Raw genomic sequence first — 23,772 nt, 5'->3', positions numbered from 1 at the left:
ATGCATATTTACTTAACTAGATATTGCCTTATAATAAAAGTTTCAATGTACTAAATAACTTTTTTCTATTGTAAGTGTCAATTTTTATACAAACGTAGAATAAGGCGAAAGATAAAAAAAATTAAAAAGATTTTTGTCTTAGAAGAAGTATAACTAACGCGTGTACATAAGTAAGGCACACATGTGTTTTTTTTTAATTGGAGCCGTTAAAATAATATCCACATATGCTCGTGTATTTATTCCCGTATGTGTTATACGTATATATCAAAGTATATATACGATAATGATATATTTAACGTTGATTGTACATATCAGTCTTATCTCCCCTTAAGTATTTCTTATCAAAATGATTCAGTGGAATTCCTAGAATTATACATTATATTATTGAATTACAAATATACATTATAACTGTGACACTTCTTTATGATTGAAGGAAAAAATTGCTAAGTTTTTAACTATTAAAAGTGAAAGCGGCATTAGTTAGCTAGTTTTTAAACTTAATGATTGTGGTTCCTATTGCCAACGGATTTCTATGTCATGAAAGTAGATAATAAAATTGTCGAAGGAGCTGCTCTGGCCTAACCCCATTGAAGTGAATCTATTTATTAGAGGATAATATTTATTAAGGGACATTTTTCGAAAGCAATTACTAAAGGCTGCAAGATACCCTAGAAATGCAGAGTAACTAATAAATTCAAATTTAATTAGAATCCCTGCGTCAGTTATACCTAAACGTATATTTAATTAAGAAGCGAGAACATCAAAAGGTTTCAGACCTAACCTTTTAGATACCTTTAGGCGCTGAATTAAGAATCGTTCGATAAAATATTTGCGGAGTGAGTCACGTATTACACAGTATTTAATACTAGTACTATAAATGTTTTTCTATCTAACTCAAAATATATAAACACTATTATCCTAAGCTCTTTAAGGCTGCATTATGTGTAATACGCGTACCAGTACTAGATTATATTATTCTCCTAATACGTTCCACACCACAAGGATATCGTATTCAATGCGAAGGCGAAGTGCTAATAATATTTATGATTTTAGATGTGATGTGCGTTTGTGAGATTGGTACGTTTAATGATAAAACTCTATGAAATAATCAGTTAAAGAAGTTAAGAGATCTTCCCAGTCGTATGCTTCGAAAACGCTGAAGTCGTCCTTGTTGCATTGTTGCTTATATCTCTCCACTTTGTTTAGTATTATGAGGAGACACGTGAGAACCGTGACTCCAGCGGCGACCAGCCTCGCGGCCTTTTCGTTATGGTTTGTGTAAAGATATTCCTCTATGTAAACCTATCTTTTTGGTACAGGATTTGCTTATCGTTACTACATTCATACTTATATGTGTATCAGATATTTAAACATACCTAGAAACCAGATTTTATCTATTAAAGTGTAACCATATACTTCCAGGGCGAGATAACGGTAAAATTCGTGACCTAAGCTATGAAAAATACTACTACGAAATGAGGGCAACGCTCCACAACCGGTTATATATGAGTAATGCTATTCTAACGTTTGTACCGGTAGTTGGTAACAAGACAATTAAGAAACTTTACTGTCATTTTACGAAATTCGGGCATTTCAGGCATGTAGGGTCGAAAATTACTTTTGAAAGTAGATTAAAATTTTATAAGTTATTTTAAACGACAAATGATTCCAATTATCAAAAAAAGGTTACATATTTGTCTATTGACAAGTAGACATTGTTTTTGACAGGATTTTTAGTTTTCGATATAACATTTTGCTGTGGTATAAATCGATTTATTTATTTTATAAATACTATAGTATACCATACTTTCAATTGTGTTATTTTCAAATCTAGTTATGACTGCTTTTTAAACCCGGATGGATACTCAAAGTACCATTAACAAGTAAAAGCTGTTTATATAAAGAGTTCGTTCTTTAGACAAGTTTTTGAATGCATTTGTAATCTCTCCACTTGGAGTTGTTCCTTCATAAGAACTCGTTTGGGCCAAAACTAACCGATATCCAGCTTAAGCATTCTGAGAAACGAGATATATGGATATCCATCTCGCCTGAAACTGAAATATATTGTTCTTTAGTTTCGAATTTTTTTAATTTATGTTTTTTATCTTCCTTAGTAGACTTTAGTTCTTCTAGGTAAGATTGCTTATAACCGCTTTTTATAATAAATCTTGTATTTTATTATTCTTTACATACCAAAATATCAAGCGTTGGCAAGCATTTTTTTATAGAACAGCCTATTCCTCCAATAGGCCTGTCTACATGATTCCTATTTAACCGCCGCTTAAACGAACCCATATTAAATTGTCTAGTAAAAATTTAAGGGGGCAAGCTACTGTAACTAAAATAAAAAGAACCCAAAATTACTTTACGGTAAAGAGCTATATTACTCGTAATAATTAAACGACAAAAATTTCATTTTTGAGTCACATATTTAATCATATTGAAACAAACTCGAAACATTTGAAACAGTGAACGTTATACCTTATTGAAAAGACAACTTTCCAACTCGAGGTCGTACAGTTAATATGACAATGCGCAGAAAATCACCGACAATAATGAGAGAGACATGCTCTGAATACAAGAAATTCACATAACAGATATATCAATAACAATGAGTCAAATAACGGTAAATATCACAGAAGGTCGATCAAGTCAATGGTATTACCGTATTCAGTATTGGTAATCTATAATATAAAAATGAATCGCAAAATGTGTTGGTAAGCGCATAACTCTACAACGCCTGGACCAATTGTACCAATTCTTTTTTTAAATGGTCGTGGAAGTCTAAGGATGGTTCTTACGGCGAGAAAGATTCGAATAATTTCCGGCAAAACCCTAAAACAGCCCTTTTCTTTTTCCCATACAAACGTTTAGCTATAGATCATTAGTACTGATTTTTAATTTGGTTGGCTTCGCGATATTATTTCTTTTATTTTAGTTTCGGCATGCGACATAAAATGCATATGTTTTCACGTCATTACATCTGTCAAACAAATCGCGTTAAAAAAAGGATTTAATTTTTGAATTATTCATATAATAAATAGGAAAATATATCAATTATGCACACAATTTTTCCCACTATCCTTTTAGATTATTTTCTAATCAGGTTTGAACCCTAAGTTCGCCTCTTAGTTTGAAGCCCTGTAGCTGACATCCCAGTCGGGGGTTTTAGTGGGTCACAAAAGAGTGGCCAAAGTTCGAGCGAAGATACTTTGGTCGCCCGAGTTGAACTTCACACATCGGACTATCATCAGGTTTTTGGTTCTGCCATGGGAATTTTTTGCGCCGACTATAAAATTGGTAGGAACAAAAAACTACCACATTGATTGACACTGCCGCTAGTAAAGAATAAATATGCATGAATGAATCCTAAAATGTAATACGATATCAGAAATCTATATGTTAAAGACTATACGATTTGCCACCTAGAAGATAGTCGAAACAATAGTAGACATTTCATCTGACGTCGAGAAATTCCAAGAGTATCACCTCGACAGCCGTCGTTCCAGAACTGAGCAGCATTTAAGGCAGTTTCTATCGCGCACCACAACTATGTGAAACCAGCTGCCCACTGAAGTACTTTCGAACCAATTCGACTCAGGGTCCTTCAAGAAAATAGCGTACCAATTCATGAAAATCAACCAGTTGCGATATAAGTTTTTAAATCTGTGTATTTGTGATCATTTCTTTTTTCTAATAATAGGTGATCAGCCTTCTATGCCTGACACACGCCGTCGACTTTTTAAATCTTAGGCATGTTTCCTTATGATGTTATCCTTGACCGTGTAAGTGTTAAACGCGCACATATACAAAAGTTCTTTGCCTAAGCCACTAGCCCAACACTACAAATCATGGAGACTGTTTGAGGTTTTATAAAACGAGAAAAAGCACTACTACCCTACAGGACAGTACTGCTTTAAGCGACTTCAAACACCCAAAGGAAAAGGTTTTCCATTCGACGTAAATTATTTGTATAATGAATTCTATTGAACTTTATATAACCACTTGTTACTGGTTGTAATTAGATTAGCAAAACATTTAATACAAAAAAAGATCGTTCCCAAACTGTTTCTTTTACATTGAAAATGCCTGAATGGCATAGTATTTCGTCCATATTAAAGTAGCCATTGTTCTTTAAAAAGTACTTCTAAAAACTCGAGAGCAATCCTAAATTACAAAAGTACTTGTTATTCTAGCCCATATTACGTTCGCTTTGTATGAGGAATAGCCATTCTATATTATTTTAAGTCCTTCGTAAGAAATACTTATCATATTCTTCAATACAATATATCTAATACATAAAGGAAAAATAATTAAAAGTTACCATAACCAACGAGCAGGCATGATGAATGTCATGAAAGCAGATGTTGCGAGAGGTATGCCTACCTTCGGGAAAAGGCGTGAATATATAAATAAAAAAATAATGAAATCTTATTGGTTTTTACTAATATATAGTGTTAAACCTAAATTAAATTACAAATAATGATCAGATGCAACAGGATCAGGTTAGCATTACATACTTCGTCACGAGTACGTACTTTATCGTCGTGACCTTTTTACTTGTCTTTGACTCCTTCCGTTATTAAAATCTCATGTTTGAACCATAAGAAATGTACTATGAAATTTAATGTCATACCTACTAACCATTGTACAATTTAAGTTGCCTAAGGCAAGGTTTGTTTAAGGTATAATTTGTCTCAAAACGTGCGTGTGATGCGCGGTTCGCGTGACTTCACAATATTATTAGTCAAAAGTGTCTTCATCTAACACAATATTTTTGTCGTCTCTGGGAAATTATCTATTTACATGACGAGTTTTATATAGTATTTTATTTTATAAGTTCGGTCGGTAAAATAAATCACTTGGCTGTTATAAACAAAACAATAACAAAGAAAAAACTTCTCCGCGCAGTCGGATAAAATGCAGCGTACATTAGGTTGAGCGCACCCAATATTATCGGGTTTTTGTACCCCAGCAGATGGTCCCAGCCTCTTCGTAATTGGTCGTTTCAAGGACCACTACAGCCCCCGGCTTAATAACTTTTTACAATGGCTTTCAATCTGTTTTGAGTGTTGGTTTACTTGAAGACCTATCGATGTTTTAATATTTATATGAGAATATATTAGAACTTAGTGGTTGTATACTTTATATAGTACAAGCGAAAGGAATTAATTATAACATTACGTTTAATTGTGACGGACTAATATATATATCGAAAAAGCGAAAAAAATACTATTCATTTAATTAGTTTTGTGTAGAAATTAAGCGAGAAAAATCTAGAAAATTTAAATATTTAAAAAAAACACATACAATGAATCACACAATACGCCAATTCAACTAAGACGAATGGTATAACAAAGAAAAACAATATTCTCTCCGCTTTTATATAAACTGTTACAAGTTTTAATTGCTGAAGTACACACTGAAATTTACCATCACTTGCATACATTGAAGATATCAAAGAAACTATTGAAAAACTAACATAATACACAACTTTCATGTTCTTAACAACAATAAGGTGAGAACAAAGTAGAAAGTGCTCATAAAAGAGCTAAATTGTTACTTCTAATGCATTAAAGACTATACATTTAACTTCATATTAATACCAAAGTTTTCGTATGAAGTTCAGATATTCCAAAGGCTTCGTTTAGAATTATCTTACTAATGATCCATTACATACATGATACATTAAACATTAACTTCTACGAATTAATTTATAATGTTAGATAAATAAAATTCGTATAAAGGATTAAACGCTTAATCTCAGTTTTGAAGTTTTTAGCATTATTATTTTTAAAAAATCGTGATTCACGTTTAGCATCGCAACTGGCAGATGCGACGACTTGTACCACCACCAACTTATTTTTGATAACACTGTCTCTCGCTGATAATTTTTGTAAAGCGCTCAAACTGGTTACATTATTAAGGTACATTAGACTTAAAAATAACTTGTCGCATTTGGGTGTTACAAACAAAACAACAACGCTCCTACGAATAAAAACCCGATGTCTGAACGAACTTTGATACCTAGTTGGAAACTTTCAGAATACCTCTCGCTAAATAGCCCTCCAAACTTGTTAAAATGCCACGAACTCAAGATGAGTTTAATAGAATTCCACTTCACTCCACTAAAGGGTAATTCGGTGTATGATGAGTACCAAGATCAACCTTGATTTGGAAATAACTTTTTAGAAGTAATTTAACGAAATATTCAACTTTTATTTGCTGTTTATTGAGACTAGTTTTGGATTTTAATTTTTATTACTCTGATCTTACAGGAATAAACTATGAAGTGAAAGACGAGACTTACTGAATGAGGTCTTTAGAAATATTAGCAAAACCGTAAGAGAATCTACATCAAAGTAAATCCATTTTGGTCTATTAGTTTTGCTTAATAATAATTGGATATATTACAAAAGCTACCACCTGTAACAGTGTCTAATCACGACACACGGAATTATATTACTAAAATTCCTTTCCTTTTTCTCAAATAGTATTAGTATAAGGAATCACAGTTCGTTTTTAGGAATGGAATTATAGTAAGCTTAATTATACTCAGGGCCTTAAGTTATTTTCTCTAAATAAATCTTTATAATCGATTCTACGAGAGCTGTTAGAGAATGTAATTTAGAGTTGCAGACTTCCTACCAATGAGTAAAAATTGTTGCCATAGGCAGAAAGGAGAGCATAAACTTCGAGGTTTAAGACGCGACGGAACAACTGTATTATATGCGTTGATACTATTCGAAGACAGAGCAGAATGGAGGAAACGGCAATACTAACACGACCAGCATCAGGAATTAAGTATACTAATTGTAAAGAAAGACAATATTGTGTTACATGGTCTCTAAGTTTGTGGCTATAAAGATGGATTAACATTAAACACATTTGGATTGGACAGCCATAGCATGCAATTATATTAACAATAAAATTGTAATAAAAAAGGCCCAGATGTCATTGAAATTTCGTCCTCAATTAAGTTTACATGTACGGCTGTCTTAATTTTAGTGCCCATCCCTTAAAAGGAATCTAACCGATGGATACCTCATTTCCTAATATATAAATAATATGCAATTAACAAATACATATAAGGGGCGTAACGATTTTGAATACTTTTGTAAGACCTTTAATATTTACCACTGATCTCTTTTCATAAAAAAAACTGTGTATATATATATATATATATATATATATATTGGTGTTATATAAGAGTTTTCTTTAAATGTATATATATATAAAATATTTGTTTTTAATAAGTCTACCAATAATTATTATTTAGGTATATTTTTCAAACGTAAAAACAGCTATCTGTAAGGAAGGATAATGATGCGTAGTTTCTTTGTGAGCCTTACACATTGGCAACCCTTAATAGTCAAAGAGGCACCTAATATAAATGTCAACAGTGGACATAATCTGCAGTTTCTATGCAGTCTGACGCCTCGACTCTAATTCAGCTCAAATAAGGAGTGAAAATTGCGAAACTTTACTCTTCAATTTAAATAATAGCTTCCAGGGACTTTGACTTATCTGTTCGGGACGCACAACTTTTCAACGACTAAGTTTTCTTTGACAATATGTGGAATATTGATGAAGATTAAAATTTTAAAGGATATTAGGACCATATGCTATATGGGAAACTGTTTATTAAACTCTGAATGAGCCACCAATGAATAAGCCTCCGGATTTGAGGTTAACTTCGGGAAACTGTCATGTTCGGGAAACTGACTTAAGAATCGACGTGTCTGGCACAGAATAAACTTAATAAAGTACTTGTAAAATAAATAGATGCAATCTGTTATATAAAGGTTTGTAACCACATGTTATTTTAAACCGAATTCAGAGTTGTGCTACGCATTTAACGTAAAAGAAAATTCCATGAACAGAAATAAAATGCAAGCATTTATCTACGTGAGAGCAGGTAAGATGTAGGATTAAATTAAAAAGAACTCGACGTAAACATCCGGTTAAAGCAATCAGGTCCGTTTTGATTGCATATTGTTCCATCCAACATAGACTTCCATTTCCCGAACAAATGTTCGAGATTTATTCCGTGGAATGGAGAAAAAAACACGACACGCGTATAACAACGGGTACTGTTTATGAATAGCTGTCAAACACAGGCGTTACACGGGCACAGGGCATAGCCCTAAAGCTACAAGCCTTAACTATGGTAAGATACTGCAATGTTAAAAGAGCCGCTTTGACCGTATTAAATATACTTATTTTTTTAGTAGGTACACTTAGAACACTTACATAATAATGTGGGCCAGGCTTTACACTTTTAAGCGAAGTCGAATAAGTCATATATATACTTAATAATTCAATATTTGTATTCTGGATAAAATATATGTTATTCAATATAAATAATATGTTGTTCAGATTTGTGTTGACTCTGTTTTCAACTTTACATTAGCTGTCAATAATAATTCACTGTAATACGAATGTAGATTATAAACATTGTGGTGTTACAATATAATCAATAAATACAGACATAAAATATACTTGAGAGGGTTTGTGTGAATTTAAATTTGGAAGCAATAATTGCAAAACTCTGTATGTCATTATAAGCATTCGATATTTAAATAATCAAAATTTGTTGATGAACATTATCTTGTCCAGTTACCGCTCAATATAAACTACCATAATTTAGAACATAACTCATCTTTATTAGTCTAGCAATGCTCAATTAGGAAACAGATGGCAGAGACGTCTGTCTCATTGGATTCGTTTTTTATGACGCGTGCTACACATGTGTTATATAAGTGAAGTGATTATGAAGGATAATTAATATCTTAATGATAGCGTCTGTTAACATCCCCGCCGGTTACGGAAGCTAAGCTTTAACTGCGTAAAATCAAGAGACAGGTGAAATTGTTGCATTTATACTTTTAGAATACAATGACGAAAAAAAGAAGTTATATTTGAATTTCTAATTTAATAATTCAGTATATAATTAGTCTTAATATTGTTGACATCTGCGCGTGTTCGCAAGCTTAGAAACCTTAGTATATAAAGATCTGCTTGGCCATTACCTGTGACACCACAATGTCTTATTAATAGTGAAATTGTCGTAATAATAGTTTAAGAATACAACGACGAAAATCAGTAGTTATATTTGAATTTAATCGTTTACGATATCGGCTAATGTTATATTTAATATTTTTTATTTTTTATGTGCTTGTACCTAGCACTTAACTTTCATATGAGTGTTTACAGGAGAGAGTGACATATGATATGTTTATATCACACACAAAAAGGGACATATTTTTTTCCTGGGGTTTAAAATAGGCAGTAAAATACTCACTGCAAGATATATCCGCATTATAACTGTATTACCTGTAACAAAAAATATTATCAGTAAATTAAATATATATTATTTAATGTGCAATCTTACATATTTTAGCACAATGAGTTAACACAAGAACTTCATTAACATAACAATAATAAAATTAAAATATGGAAATTAAATTAATATGAAAATTTGGCGTGATGTTCTTTCTATTGGGAATTGTATTAAAAGATAGGAGCTTTATTATAAATCATAATTTTATAAGAAATGCTGAGTGTTAGTATACTTTCACACTTTTATTACATAGCTTTTCTGTATCTGTTTAGGCCAGCATCGGTACTCTGTAAAGAGCGATCGCGATCCCGAGATATTTGCACCTGCTGAATAATTACACAGACACATTAAAACACCGCAATTATATCAGTACTACTTAATATTCAAGTCGAGATCCATCGATATTGGAACTTACAGAGTACTACTATTCCCGTATGCAATTCAATAAAAAAGGGACTTATTTAAGTGTACTTAACCAATTAAGTAAATAATTTTTTCTTAATCGATTTAATGATTAACAATCAAGGAAGTGTATATTATATACAGTCAAAAACTGTTATAACGACTCGAATGGACTACTCATATTCGATCGTAAAGACGATAATCATAACAGCCGATGACGTTATTATTAAGTACCTAATACATAGAATTCAGCCGGGACATTTGATTTTGGTCATTTGGTTTAACTAAACTGAATATCATACACTACGTATGCACTGCTCTGCCGTATTATATATATATATATATATATATATATATATATATATATACATATAATTCCCGTGTCACAATGTTCGTTCCCATGCACGGCACAACCGATTTATGCATATTCAGTAAGTCTAAGAATCGTCTACTATCTATTTTTCAAATCCCTAAGGGGTGTCCACGACAAAAAAAAAAAAAAAATATTTTATGATACAGCATACAAAACAATATTACAGCCAGCTTCAACTAAATATCTGTATGTTACCCGCCTAAGGATAACACCGAAACAATAAAATAAACTTTAAAACTAAGTATTAACATTATCTTATATAATTCCTTAGGTTAGGTTAATACTAGGATTCTCCATATTTCCATTCCCTAGTATGAATGTAGTAGTAAAATCAAATGCATTTTATATTTTAAAAATTTTGAAGGTCTAAATCTACATAGGCCGTAAAGCTGGAAAACTGTCAAGAAACTCTCCGTTATATAATACATAATAATATTATATATTGCTCTGAAAGCAATTTAAATCGAAATATCTGCAAAATAAGCAAAATATTCTAGACTGAAGAGAATAGCTGAGTATAAATAACCTAGAATTCGTGACCAATAAAAGGTCGAGGCAGTATCTCGTTCTACTTAACGGAACTCATTCACAATTGAGTGAACGAATGAGCATTGATTGGGTATTGTGGTAGGCAACAATAAGCAATCATCGCCTCTAGTGCTAATAGTGACAGCTCGACAAACCGCACTTAATTTTACGACCCGATCTTATAGGGAAAACGTTTGTGACAGTTCACCGAGTGAAGGACAAGTGTTTTTTGAATTTGGAGCAACGGAATGTCATTTGTATAGTGTTTAAATATTTACTACCGGAAGTTAATGGTATGGCTACCTACCTACCTACCTACAACCTATTTAGGTCTGTACCTCACATTTCTATATATGTTTCATAATAATTTGTCTTATAGGCAAATACGTGATCAGTCTTCTGTGCCTGACACATACCGACTTTTTGCTTTACTTGCCTTAAGTAAGGCAAGCCAGTTTCCTCACGGTGTTTGCTTCACCGAAACGAAAGTTAAAGCGCACATAGAAAGTACACAGCCTGGGATCGAACCTAAGACCTCAAGGATGAGTCACACACTGAAGCCACTAGGCTAACACTGCTCACACACACAATGGCTTATAGTCATATAAATTCAACTTGATTAACACATACACGTGCACTTACTAAGACCTACCACCTAAGACATAAACCTCTGGCATTTAGTGTTCATGAGTATTACTTATTATCAGATAATTATATAATAGATATAATTATAATTAAGCAATAACTATTAGCTGTATATTTTAATTTAATTTCAATATGATGGATACTGACTTCAAAACAAAATGGTGTCAGTAAAATAATTCAATATGAATAAACACCTTAATAAAAATAGCAATTTAAAAAAAATCTTAATTAAGAACGTTGTTACGTCCTTGAACTTATTGCTTTTTGAAGTCTCTACTATAACTATTTGTAATAAAAAGCTCTTCAAAATTTCATAAGACCCACTGTTCAGGAAACATTCAAGTGTTGCGAACTGGTATCAGGACTTTCCTATGTCTTCCCGATTCCACTTAAGTATCGACCACTTCCGCTCAATAGAAAAATAATTATGAGTGCATTTATGTATTTTTGGTGGTTAAAACTATGTACCTAGAAAGTATTGAAGTGAGTATCAACATGTAAGGTTATATGTAAGACAGACAAAACTGTAATTATTGCTCAATTAATCACACAGAACAAAAACAAATGCTTCTAAATTCAAATTAACTGTCAGTTCTCAAACCAAATTTTTCCTCCTCTCCAAATTGTTGATGTGCATAACATCAAATCTGACTAAGAATGACAACTTCTGAATGGGGATATATATATAGCCAAATTCGGGGATACTTTGATTAAGTGTTTTATGTCATTGAACTCAACTTTTTATTTTGCTTCGCATCCAAGGCAAAGCTCCAAAATATGAACCCATAGACAGTGAAGAATTTTGAACACTTCAGAGCTATTTTTTCGACTAGGTTTGAAATGTTTGTTGTAATGTTAATCCTAATCCTACTAAAATCTACTAATAATATTGCCGGACCTCTTAACTCATATCCTTACCATACCCTTGTTTAAACCTCAAAAGCTATTAAAAGCTTTGTCCGTATCATTGTAGTGACACTTTGAATGAACACGACAAAAACTATATGAGCATACAACTATCACGCTTGGGGGTTGAGAACTATGAAGTTATTCGAGATTCAAGTTTCATTAGAAGTTGGTCTTTTCATTTACCCTTAAACAACTTAGCACAAGGTTTAAATTTTAAAACAAAAGTCTTTCCGACTTCCGCCAAGGAACACAATTGTGTTCTGTTGACATATTTAGGTACCCTGGGGTACGATAAATTGCTGCGAAAATAAATACAAACTTTGCTAAATTTTTTTTCGGATAAGATTGCGGCATTTTTTAAATGTTATATGAGATTCTGTTAAAGTACCTTAATCTCTGCGTCTGTATCGTTAATAATTTTGTATGTACCATTTTTTTGCTCTTAATAATGTTGCCTGGATGAGATTGCTTGTAGAGGCCCGTTGTCCTCATTATAATTTGTACTGATGTTTGCACTGCGTTGCAATAAATACAACAATTTCCAAATTATTCTATCAGCCTTCAGTGTCTTTCAACTCGAATCAATGTTTTGCCAACACCAGGTTATATATACTATGTACGACTAAGATAGTATATTTTTATTCATTAATGAGCAAACAAGCCAGCCAGCCAGCTAGTTAGTATTATTGTTTATCAATCTATTTAAAAAAATTAATCAATAACTAGATGATATTTTAAACAATTCGGAGCTCTTTAATCAAATGCCAAATGACGTATTAATAACATTACAATCATATCAAACCCATACAATTTAATTCAAATTAAGCAATATTGAATGTAAAACGATTACTAAGAGCAATCAGAGGGTTTATTTTTAAAACGAGCAATTCGCTTTGTAGGAACGACCCCCGAGGGACCCATACTGATATTCTCTTAACGGGAATCTATTGTTATTTGTACCGTTTAATTTCGAAATATTTACTAAGTTCAAGTATTCCTGTGTTAATGACGGCTACGCTATATAGGAAATCGAGATGTTAGTTTAACTTATTTTTTTTTAAAATTGTATTATAAAAACAATTTTGTATTGGAACGGGGATGCGTTTTGTAATATCGAGTATTTTGTATATTATATTTTAATGAGAAGTAAATGTTATAGACAGGCTAACATGTACCAAATTATCTTTTCTTTGTGAGTAAATAAAAGCTTTCTGGCCCTGGGTTCAATTCTCAACCGAGAAATAAATTGTTACCTACTCATCTATACAGCTCCCAGTTCATCAACGTGTCTTCATGCCCTCTTCGAAGTGTTACTACTAGTGAGACATACTATATATACACAATGCATGAGTAATTTCTTCACCCTTGTTCGAGATACTAAATCATCGGCTATTTAGGTGTGGTGATCAGAAAATGATTTGATCATGTAATCCCAAGCTCATATTAAAACCAGCGACCTGTACAAATTTAATAACATATTACAAGGTAACCTTGCAGACAGGAATGAGTAATATTGGAAAATCAATAACATGGGAAATTATTCCTTTAATAAATGATTACCTACATAGTTAGGCTTTTAGTGATAATATACAGTTCGTTCGCGGCAATAGCATTCATTCTTCTGTCAAAATACAGTTAGTTTAATTGGGTAGCTGAGATGTGCAAGCACGTGTGGTATGGCAGTTGAGATGAGAACACTGCATATACACATATATTGACAAAAACAAATTTGAAATATCGTTCTCATTAATGACATTTTTTCTTTATTTAGATAAAGAATTGTTATCAAAAACTCTCATTGTAAGAGAAGTGTTGGCCTAGTGGCTTCAGCGTGCGACGCTCATCCCTGAGGTAGTAGGTTCGATCCCCGGCTGTGCACCAGTGGATTTTCTTTCTATGTGCGCATTTAACATGAGCTCGAACGGTAAAGGAAAACATCGTGAGGAAATCGGCTTGCCTTAGACCCAAAAAGTTGACGGTGTGTGTCAGGCACAGAATGCTGATCTTGCCTATTCGATTAACAAATGATCATGAAAACAGATACAGAAATCTGAGGCCCAGCCCTAAAAAGGTTGTAGCGCCATTGATTTTTATTCGAATATTGTTGCTTTGGTGTTCAATTTACACCGATCATGAAACAGATACAGAAATCAGAGGTCCAGACCTAAAAAGGTTCTAGCGCCATTGATTTTTTTATTTTATTTTTATCAAAAATTGTCACTAATAACTAAATAAAATTTTCAATTAAACATAAAAATAGCAACAAATATTGCAATTACCATAAAAATACAGATTAAAAATCAACTCTTCAAATAGCACTTACGGTTTAGAAAAACATTTAGCTTTTTCTCTTTCCAAGTAGATTCGATAAAATTTAATGTTGATTTCAAATGGATATAATTTGATACGATTTTTGAGCACTTATTTAACCACTATATCTTACCTTTTAATCTTGTTAAACTAACTTTGATTTCAGTCACGAATTTAAGTTCATTAAAATAATTACAAGTTCGAAATTTCGAGATTAACACGCAATCAACGATTACTAAGTGAGATTTATTTTGTAATTTTATTTTTAATCGTCCTATATTTTTTGTATTTATATACCACATATATTACATATATATATTACATAGATTGAAGCAGTTCAAAAATTCGGTTTTATCAATGCCTGTATTCAATGAAATCAAACAGATAATGAAATCCATAGATGGCTTACGATGTTGCCTCTTGCTAGTTGTATTTTAAACAATTTTCAAATAAGTTTTGTATTAACTTAGCAACAGCTCAAACGCGAACCTTACTTTTTTATATTTGCATTCGTTTTTAACATTCATTGGTTGTGATTTTAATAATGTATATACAAAATGTTGAACTAACAAATTTCCTCTAAAACTGGGTCTTATTAAGTCAATAATGATTAAAAGAGCAACTGTACAGAGTACTATGATTATCGATGCCATACTCACAAGGTACTAGAAGTGTATCGCTACATAAGATTTCCATTAGACTCCTACTTAACTTGACGCCCCTACCACGATATTGGCATGATTAAATTACCCTCTCAACTCACTTACCTAAGAAAAATACGGAATATCGAAACGTATCTATGGCCATTGATATTTCAATTTCATTTGACGTAATATATGGCATACGTATGGAAATACCAGTGATACATATATATGATAATATTAACTGTAATAACTTGTTGTAAAATTGCTTGTAATTTGAGTTTTAAATGCTAAATTTATTTGTGACAAAGGTGTGAACGTTGTCCTATCAATTATTTAATCATTTATAGATAAGATTATCAAATATCACATAGTAACGGCTTGGCATATTGCATTGAGTAATTGAGATTTTTTTTATTATATGGCATATTGCTTTTGCGTATGCATGAAAAAAATTATGGCTTATTTAAAACTGTTCAAATATCGCCATCACTATGTAGGTTTAAATTATAGATCTAACTCGACTTTATTTTGATATTTTAATTCCGTAATTTGTTAGAAAATATACAATAAAAATGACAGTACCATTTATTATGACATAAATGAATACTTAAATAATTAGAATTGTAAACACGAGCAAAAGGGAAGGGATAATACTAACAAACTAGACCAGCCGCAACACCGCAGACTGAAACTTCCTCAAGTCTTGTCGTTACAGTTAGAATTTCTACTAATAATTTTCAAATACATTTGAAAATCAAATATAAAGATTAATTAATACAAGTTTACCTCATTGTTTGGAACTCTGTCAATTGGATTTCAATAAAAGTGTTGGCTATTAAAATCGCCATGAAGCGCTATAATAATTGAATATAGATAATACCGGAATATAATAATGCTATACAGGAATAATGGAATATATATGCTATATATAGTTTTTTCAATCTGTACGATGTTACATAACTTCCATTTTATATAGTATGTGACCGTTTTAATTCAAACGGTACATTTAATCTACGATCCAATCCTGTTATCAATATGATAACAGTAACCTCACCCTTGTCGTGCTGAAAATACTGATTCATGGAATAGCTGTTTGACAGCGTGTAAAGTTGATTTTAACGTCATATATATATTAAAATTGTATTTTCAGGTTACAAGTCAGGTAACAATTAGCTAGGTAGATAGCTAATTGTGCGTAAATATGCAGAATGTTCTCATAACAGCGGCTTATTGTTAAACGTTTTTTACGTAAGACCTTTTTTTAAATCAGCGTTAAAAATTCATTAGTTTAGTTTTTTTACTGAGTTGTTTTAAAGTAATACGATAAAAACTGTTACGCAATAACTTATTCAGCCGTGATCGAATATTAACACGATTTTGCATATGGTCAGTGGAACGGATTTACAAATACAAAGGACCTACCACGAAGAACTGTTAATATGTCCAAAAGGAGTCACTCCATACAACTAATCCCTAAGGGGCATTCGCTTTCTAAGGCCAGCGTCACCAATCCGGTTCGATGACGTCATCGCAATGGCACCCACAGCTAAGCGCGGGCGCAGGCTAATAACCATTGCTCCCTCAGTTTATCGGCTTTTAACCTTGCCACCTTTGAGTCAGCATTGTGCACTGTGCAATGAGCGCCGTTCGAATGAGGTGTATAAATTAAGGGTAATGAATGGGTTATTGTGAGACAGGAAATTATTATTGCTGCTACTTGAACATGTTTAACTGGCCAGTGTGAATTTTTCTTCCAAACGAGACCTGTTGTAGAAGTGTTAAAAACAGTATAGCATTCCGTGAGTCAATAAACAGGAAAGAGACCAGAACGGAGATCTGTCGATATAAAAAAACTACTATTTTTTTAAATAACTAAAGCCAACATTACCTTGGGAATAAAACAACGATTACTGAACTTATCAACAAATAACTTTGTATACTGTGATCATTGCATCGTGGGAAAAGGTAAAACTTTATTAAATGACCTATAGTGTACATTAGAACCGTATATATTGATTAGAATTTTGATCATCGAGGCCTAGATCCTCCCCAAACAGTTTATCAAAGTAAACGCAATTACACTACTGTTTAAGTATGCAAATAAATAGACTGGACGAGTGGAAACAAGTAATAATACAAAAACAACCTAGTAGCCTCCACATATATGGCGGTTAATGAATTATATTTATTCGTGTGGTGAGTGATTCACAAAGTATATGTTAGCATTCTGTTATGTGGTCTTGTGTACCTTGGCATTGTTTTCATTGTAATTACACACTGCTGATGCACATTCATGTTTTGGTACAATGCGGTTATTACATAAACATAGTATACTACAAATCTATTAACATTATTTTCAATGACACGACAGTTAATTAAATTAATGTTAATGACTTAATTTTCGTTATTTTTATAGAACAGGGGGCAAGAGGCTCACCTGATGTTATTGATAATGCGTGAGGGTTGCCGATTGCCTTTTAGGCATTAGTACTCTCTTTTCTTAAAGGACCCGTAGTCGAATTGGTTCGGAAATACTTTAGTGGGCAGCTGGATATGCGGCAAAAACTGACTTAAAAACACTTTTGCCTTCAAGTGTACTTATTAGGTAAGTGAAATTTGTCAAGAGCTCAGAAATTAATATTGATACGCGATTATCAGCTTAACTGTGTATTGTATTAAAAAAAAACTAAATGTTAACGCGAAGTATCATAAAATATTACTCATTATACTTTCGCTGAGATGAAAAATATGAAATATTAAAGCAGAAACTTATTCAAACGTTTAACTTTTATTTTGAACTTTTAAACTTTGGCAAAGTTCGTTTAGATTGTTGATACAGAACTCAAATGTTGGGCGAAAACTTGTTTAAGTCATTTCAGTACTGTTCTGTAATTAAAAATTCAAACCAGAACCATTATAACAACAGGTTAGTAATTATTTATATGATAATAACATAATTGCATCAATTTAATATAGTCTACATAATTTTAACTTAACAAAGTTTAAACTTAAAAGTTTCTGGAAAATTTGTAAAAGAAGTTGTTTACATATTGGCTTTATTAAAAATTATTTCTAATTATATATTCGCCAGATAAAGTTATTTTATAAACTACAAATAAGCGATGGATTGGTGGACGACATTTCAACGTGGCAGTCACAACCTCAGGGTTGAGGATCCCAGAAAACTCTAGGTATGAGATTCAGAAACAAAATTTAGTGCAAGGACTACCCGAATGCCATAATCCAATAATTTTTTGACGTTAGTGCTGTCTAATCTTACCCTTGCACTGCTTACCAGATATCCTATACCTTAATATGACATTTTCCAGCAAAAACATAAGTACGAATAGAAGAATCTATACGAAAATGTACTAAAGACATACATATTAATGATTATTTTGTTGGGCAAAAACTTCATGTCATGCCGCCTACACGTTACCAGATAAGGGTTACAACCCTCGTTTGACGGACATAAAAACATGTACTCCAGTTAAAAGCCACTTTAACAACTTAATCGGAATACATTTTAAATTTTTGCCAGTAGGTACTGTCTAAATAAATAGAAAAAAACTTTGGCGTTTAAATATTTGTAATGTTTTGTTATTCATTGACACATATTTACAATTCTAATATTAAAAAAAACATTAAAAAATCTTACAATATGTAAATATGTTAAATTATGTTAAAAAACGGAGCGGTGTTGTTATGTTGATAATTTTGTGCCAAGTTTATTTTCAAATGGAAGTTGAGCTTAATAACTATAACTGTATGCACTAAACTGAACTTAACGCAATAGTTACGATACAAAATAATAAGCAATCTAATGTACCAAGTGATAATTTTACCGCCGAACTGAAGTCTGAAATAGAATTCTTTTCAATTTCCTAACGCATCGACACGCCAAGCCGCACTGCACCAAGAATTTGGCTCCCACTTCACAAGTCTAGAAAATTAATAGGCCATTACAAGAGTTTTAACAAGATTTAGCTTTGTTTTCGCTTTCGTAACGAAGAAATTGTTTCAAAGTAGGTTATTACGAGAAATGTTACGTTTTCCTTTACGTTGGGAGTTACTTAAAGCTAGTTTGTATAAAGATTTTATTTATGAACTTTTTCTGGTGTCGTAATTTTTTTCGTAAACTTTAATTGATGATTGGTGGTTTTAGTGAGTACGCACAGGAGCGAGTCCTACATATACCTCCACCACAAGGCATTCGCGTCACGTTATCATATGCCTAACGTATTTCCCTACAAAAAATAATTAAGAGATTCTAATCAGTGCATTCTATAGTGGGCAAATTCTTATATTTACATTCGGTACACCAGTACGTACGTAACTCTTGCTTGTTCGGTGAAAACTTAGTAACAAACTTACTAAAAGCAAATCTTATAGTAAAATTCAGACAGAGCTTTAAAACCCATCAACTTGTAGGGCTATAAAGGAAATTTTTCAATGAAACATGAACCTGAGCCCACCGTGTTGTAACGCCACTGAATCTCCTATTCAGTTCCTATTCCACGTTTCATATACATAAATCTAGTTAATATAATTAAATCAGTAAACTGATTAATTTGCATTATTATTACAAATAGTATTAGAAGATTTGGTGCGCTGGATGGACCACTAATATTTTAATTCAACAAAAATGAAAAGGAAGCTAATACATTTAAGTATATTCTAGAACCATTTCTTGACACCGACCTAGTTGATTCAGCAAGGTATTATAAAATCAGCATATTCTCTGAACATTTTCTCCTTGACCTATACTAGCTACCTACTTAAAACTATGCAAATGTATTAGATATTTTCATACAAAATTAACACAACCTTAAAGTGTATGCAGACAATACATCAACAAACAATATTTATGTTAAATGATTTGTCTGCAATTTGTGACTGATATGAAAGGACTAGAGAGTGTTGCATTCGCATTTCTATATTTTTATATATGTATATGCGAAATATATACATATAATCAGTTCCGCAGTTCTTCACATTTTTATATTACTGTTGTATTATTAGGTTCGCCTGACCGCTTAATAGCAATGACTCTAGCTCATGCAACGTATTTTTTAAATTATTATAAGCACTATTTTAGTATATTGTATTACGGCTTGACTTGTTCTCAGACACAATAATTATTAAAATATTGTCGATTAGGTATGAACTGATTTAGCACTGGCTGTAAAATACTAGTAAAGCTTACGACTTCAAGCGAACTTTTTTAAACTTTACTAATTAGCTTGATTAACCACCAATAATCTTAATATTAAATAAATATTGTTATAAAATATATGGTATTCGAAAGAATGTTTTTTAATAAAATTTTATCGATTGATCTGCTGGATTTGATTAAAAACAAAGGAATATAAATAGAATTCGACATAAAAATGTGGACTTGTATGACAAACGTAAAATATTCTTGTCACTTTGGAAATAATTAAATTTTTAGATTAGATTTCTGTATCTGTTTGACAATCATTTGTTAATCTAATAGGCAAGTAGGTGATCAGCCTTCTGTGCCTGAGACACGCCGTCGACTTTTTGGGCCTAAGGCAAGCCGGTTACCTCACAACGTTTTCCTTCAGTTTCCTACAGTTCGAGCGAATGTTAAATGCGCACATAGAAAAAAAGTATATTAGTGCACAGCCGGTAATCGAACCTAGGACGACAGGGATGAGAGTCGCACGCTAAAGCCACTAGGCCAACGCCGCTATCTATGAATTAGAACTTTTATAATATCTTTCATCTAGTGTCATACTATATACAAATGAATCCGTTCAATTTTATTACAAAAATATAATTTACTTTTACCTACTTAATTATTCTGTGAAATTAAATGTGAAGCTGGTTTCGTAACTGGTCAATTGGAGCGAAGTGCTGTACAGGATATCAATTTTAATCCTTATATAATTACAGACTATATTCGGATGTATATTACTGCAAAACCGGTTGAACTTAAACAATTGCAAGAAACAATGGGTGTCGTGGTCACGATCACCTTTCGCTGGGGTAAACGACTCTCAACTTGTAAGCAAAGTTGTACAAAATTCTTAGTGAAAGTCAGAAAAACAAAGAATTGTTAGAATATTTAAAATATTAAAAAAAAATCCTTAACAGATTATACAAGTTGTTGCGTTTTGACATCTTCAGCCAATATTTATATCTAACTTCAAAATGGCCAATGCCTGTTCTATAAAATACTTTAAAATTCTATGCTAAAATAGTTTCCTTTTGATATCAAAAAGCTTGCTCAGCGCTCAACAATCGAGAACCAAATTTTTTGTACTTTTATATTTACGAAAACCGTTCTGGTGACCGCAAATAGCCAAACCAATAACATCAACTACACACTCATTTAAATTGTCATATTAAAACTATAACTTTACACGCATCTACTTAAAAAAAAATATCGGTGGCGCTACAACTCGCGGTGGGTCTGGGCTTTTTCTGAATGTATTTCATGATAATTTGTCAATGTAATATGCAAGTATGTGAACTGCCTCCTGTGCCTGACACACGCCATCGACTATCTATGGCAAGCCGGTTTCCTCACGATGTTTTCTTTCACTGTTCGAGCGACTGTTAAATGCGCACATAGAAATAAAGTGCATTGGTGCACAGCCAAGGATTGAACCTACGACCTCAGGAATGAAAGTCGCACGCTGAAGCCACTAGGCTATCACATTCGTTTACTTATTTTATAGAAAATATTGAAATAAATTCTTCGTCAGGCCTTAAATAATTTGTTAAGTAACAACATAGCATGTATTTAATATTTTTATACGTACAATATCTACAGCTTTGTTACTTGTTCTCGGATTATACTGCTGCTTACATTACTAATTTCGGATAACTTGCAAACCTAAATTAATACTAAGAACTAGTTCTAACATCTAAATATGGTGGTCGTTATGTGTTACCTGACCATACAACGGATCTGTTTGCAGGCCATTGTCAATACGTACCTAGGACCTATCGTGTTTCCTCCTATTGTTTTAAACGTAATAGAATGCGAGTGCCTTTAGTAGGAGGTATCACATTCTAGCATTCTCTGAACTGTACTATAAGTTATTATGCTCTAGATTAATTTTAAGATAAATATAACCTACCTTAGGTTATTATTGGGTCAATATGGTAAATACTAGCAATACTACCTATCAGTAACTAAAATAAGTACTATTTATTTTTTAGGTGAATTAATTGTTTTAAGTGTTTTTTTTACATTTAATAATATGTAAAATATTTAGCTACAATTACTTTATACTGTTGTTGTAAAATAAAATAACGAACACGAGACTTAAAACTTTACTCAGGGTAAATAATGATAACCTATAAAAATTATCAGTATTTACATTTGTCTATACTGAGCATTTAACGCATAATAGAAATAAACAATTTCTAATAATATCTAGGCTAGCTTAAGAATAATAATAATTGTAGAAGTATATCGCACCTAATCAAGAAAGAAAATTGAACAATATTAATTACATTATTACTTCGATAAACCATAACGTTAGGAATTGTAGTTTTTGGAACGGTAACAATACCGATCATTGAACACGTTTTCATTTCTAAGTAAAAATGATGTCATCGGTGACAGGTAGCTCAAAATTTGAATGTTCCGGGAAGTGAACAATGGGCGATAGAACAAAGCAAGACAGGGTCGGGGTTACCTAGCGTAGTGCGTACAAACAGGTAAGAAAGTCGTTTTTACCCACCTTTAGTGTACTGAGCTGACGCCAATGCCAGCGAGCCGACCAACAGCGCAACGAACATTCCCCTCTCTCCTCCGCAGAAATACATTTTCTTAACTTGACAATTTTAAGCACGTCACTAGAGTAAATAACTGGACACAGACTTGGCAATGCACTCATGAAGTCCTTTATTTACACATATCACGCACACTATCACATAATATAAAAACACATCCATTTGAAAAATGTTCGTTTATCCAATAAAGGTAACCGCTTCGCACGAGTCGTGGGACGAAGCATGCAGGTATAACGAGTAAGCCTATTAAGTTTCAATAACTTAAAACTACTTATTTGTGTTGTTTTTACTTAGTAACGCACTAACCGGCACGATCTTCGCGATATTTGTACACAAGTTTTTGTTTTAAAACTTTACATACTTTCGTAAAAGAAATTCGAACTTGATATTTAGTGAGCGCTATGTGCGACACGACCGCCCAGCGCATCGTTCGCGAGAGACTGGCATGAAGTGAGTGAACAATCAACAAGTTAGAGCGCCGCGCGAGGCGGGCCGTTGAGTTCGGAGCATGCGCTATACGCTCCTATATTCACACTTGACTAAACGGCAACTGGCATTGCAAATACGTGGAGGTGAAGCGTTAGCAACCGGTGAAACTTTAAACTGGCTCTTTCGCGCAAAAAAGACGTCGTCCAGCCTGGATTCCTATTTCTAAAGATCATTATATGGCATTCCAATATATTTGTACCTTACGAGAACATAGGAGCTCCTTAAATCCTAAATATAAAACTTAGATTTGAGATAAGCTTAATTATTCGTTACAAGACAAGATTATTAGTTTTGACATTTGTTAGCTTCACCTACCTATCTCAGTAATAACTGATAAATAATATCAGCATAAACTG

At 32.5% G+C, this 23,772-nt stretch overlaps 1 protein-coding gene across 1 annotated transcript in view; it reads right to left on the bottom strand.

Annotated features, from left to right (window-relative positions):
- LOC123710492 (DE-cadherin) overlaps window positions 1–23,353 on the bottom strand; it is a 175,287-nt gene extending 151,934 nt beyond the window's left edge. Inside the window, exon 1 of the mRNA XM_045662462.1 lies at window positions 22,876–23,353. Within this exon, the coding sequence (XP_045518418.1) occupies window positions 22,876–22,960 (85 nt within the window). The 5' untranslated portion in view covers window positions 22,961–23,353. The remainder of the gene's footprint in view (window positions 1–22,875) is intronic.
- Window positions 23,354–23,772: the final 419 nt, after the last annotated feature.

This window comes from Pieris brassicae, chromosome 5 (genome assembly GCF_905147105.1).
Source record: "Pieris brassicae chromosome 5, ilPieBrab1.1, whole genome shotgun sequence".
Lineage (NCBI taxonomy): Eukaryota > Metazoa > Arthropoda > Insecta > Lepidoptera > Pieridae > Pieris > Pieris brassicae.
Note: the sequence above shows the minus strand (reverse complement) of the source record. Positions and strands in the feature narration are given on the sequence as shown.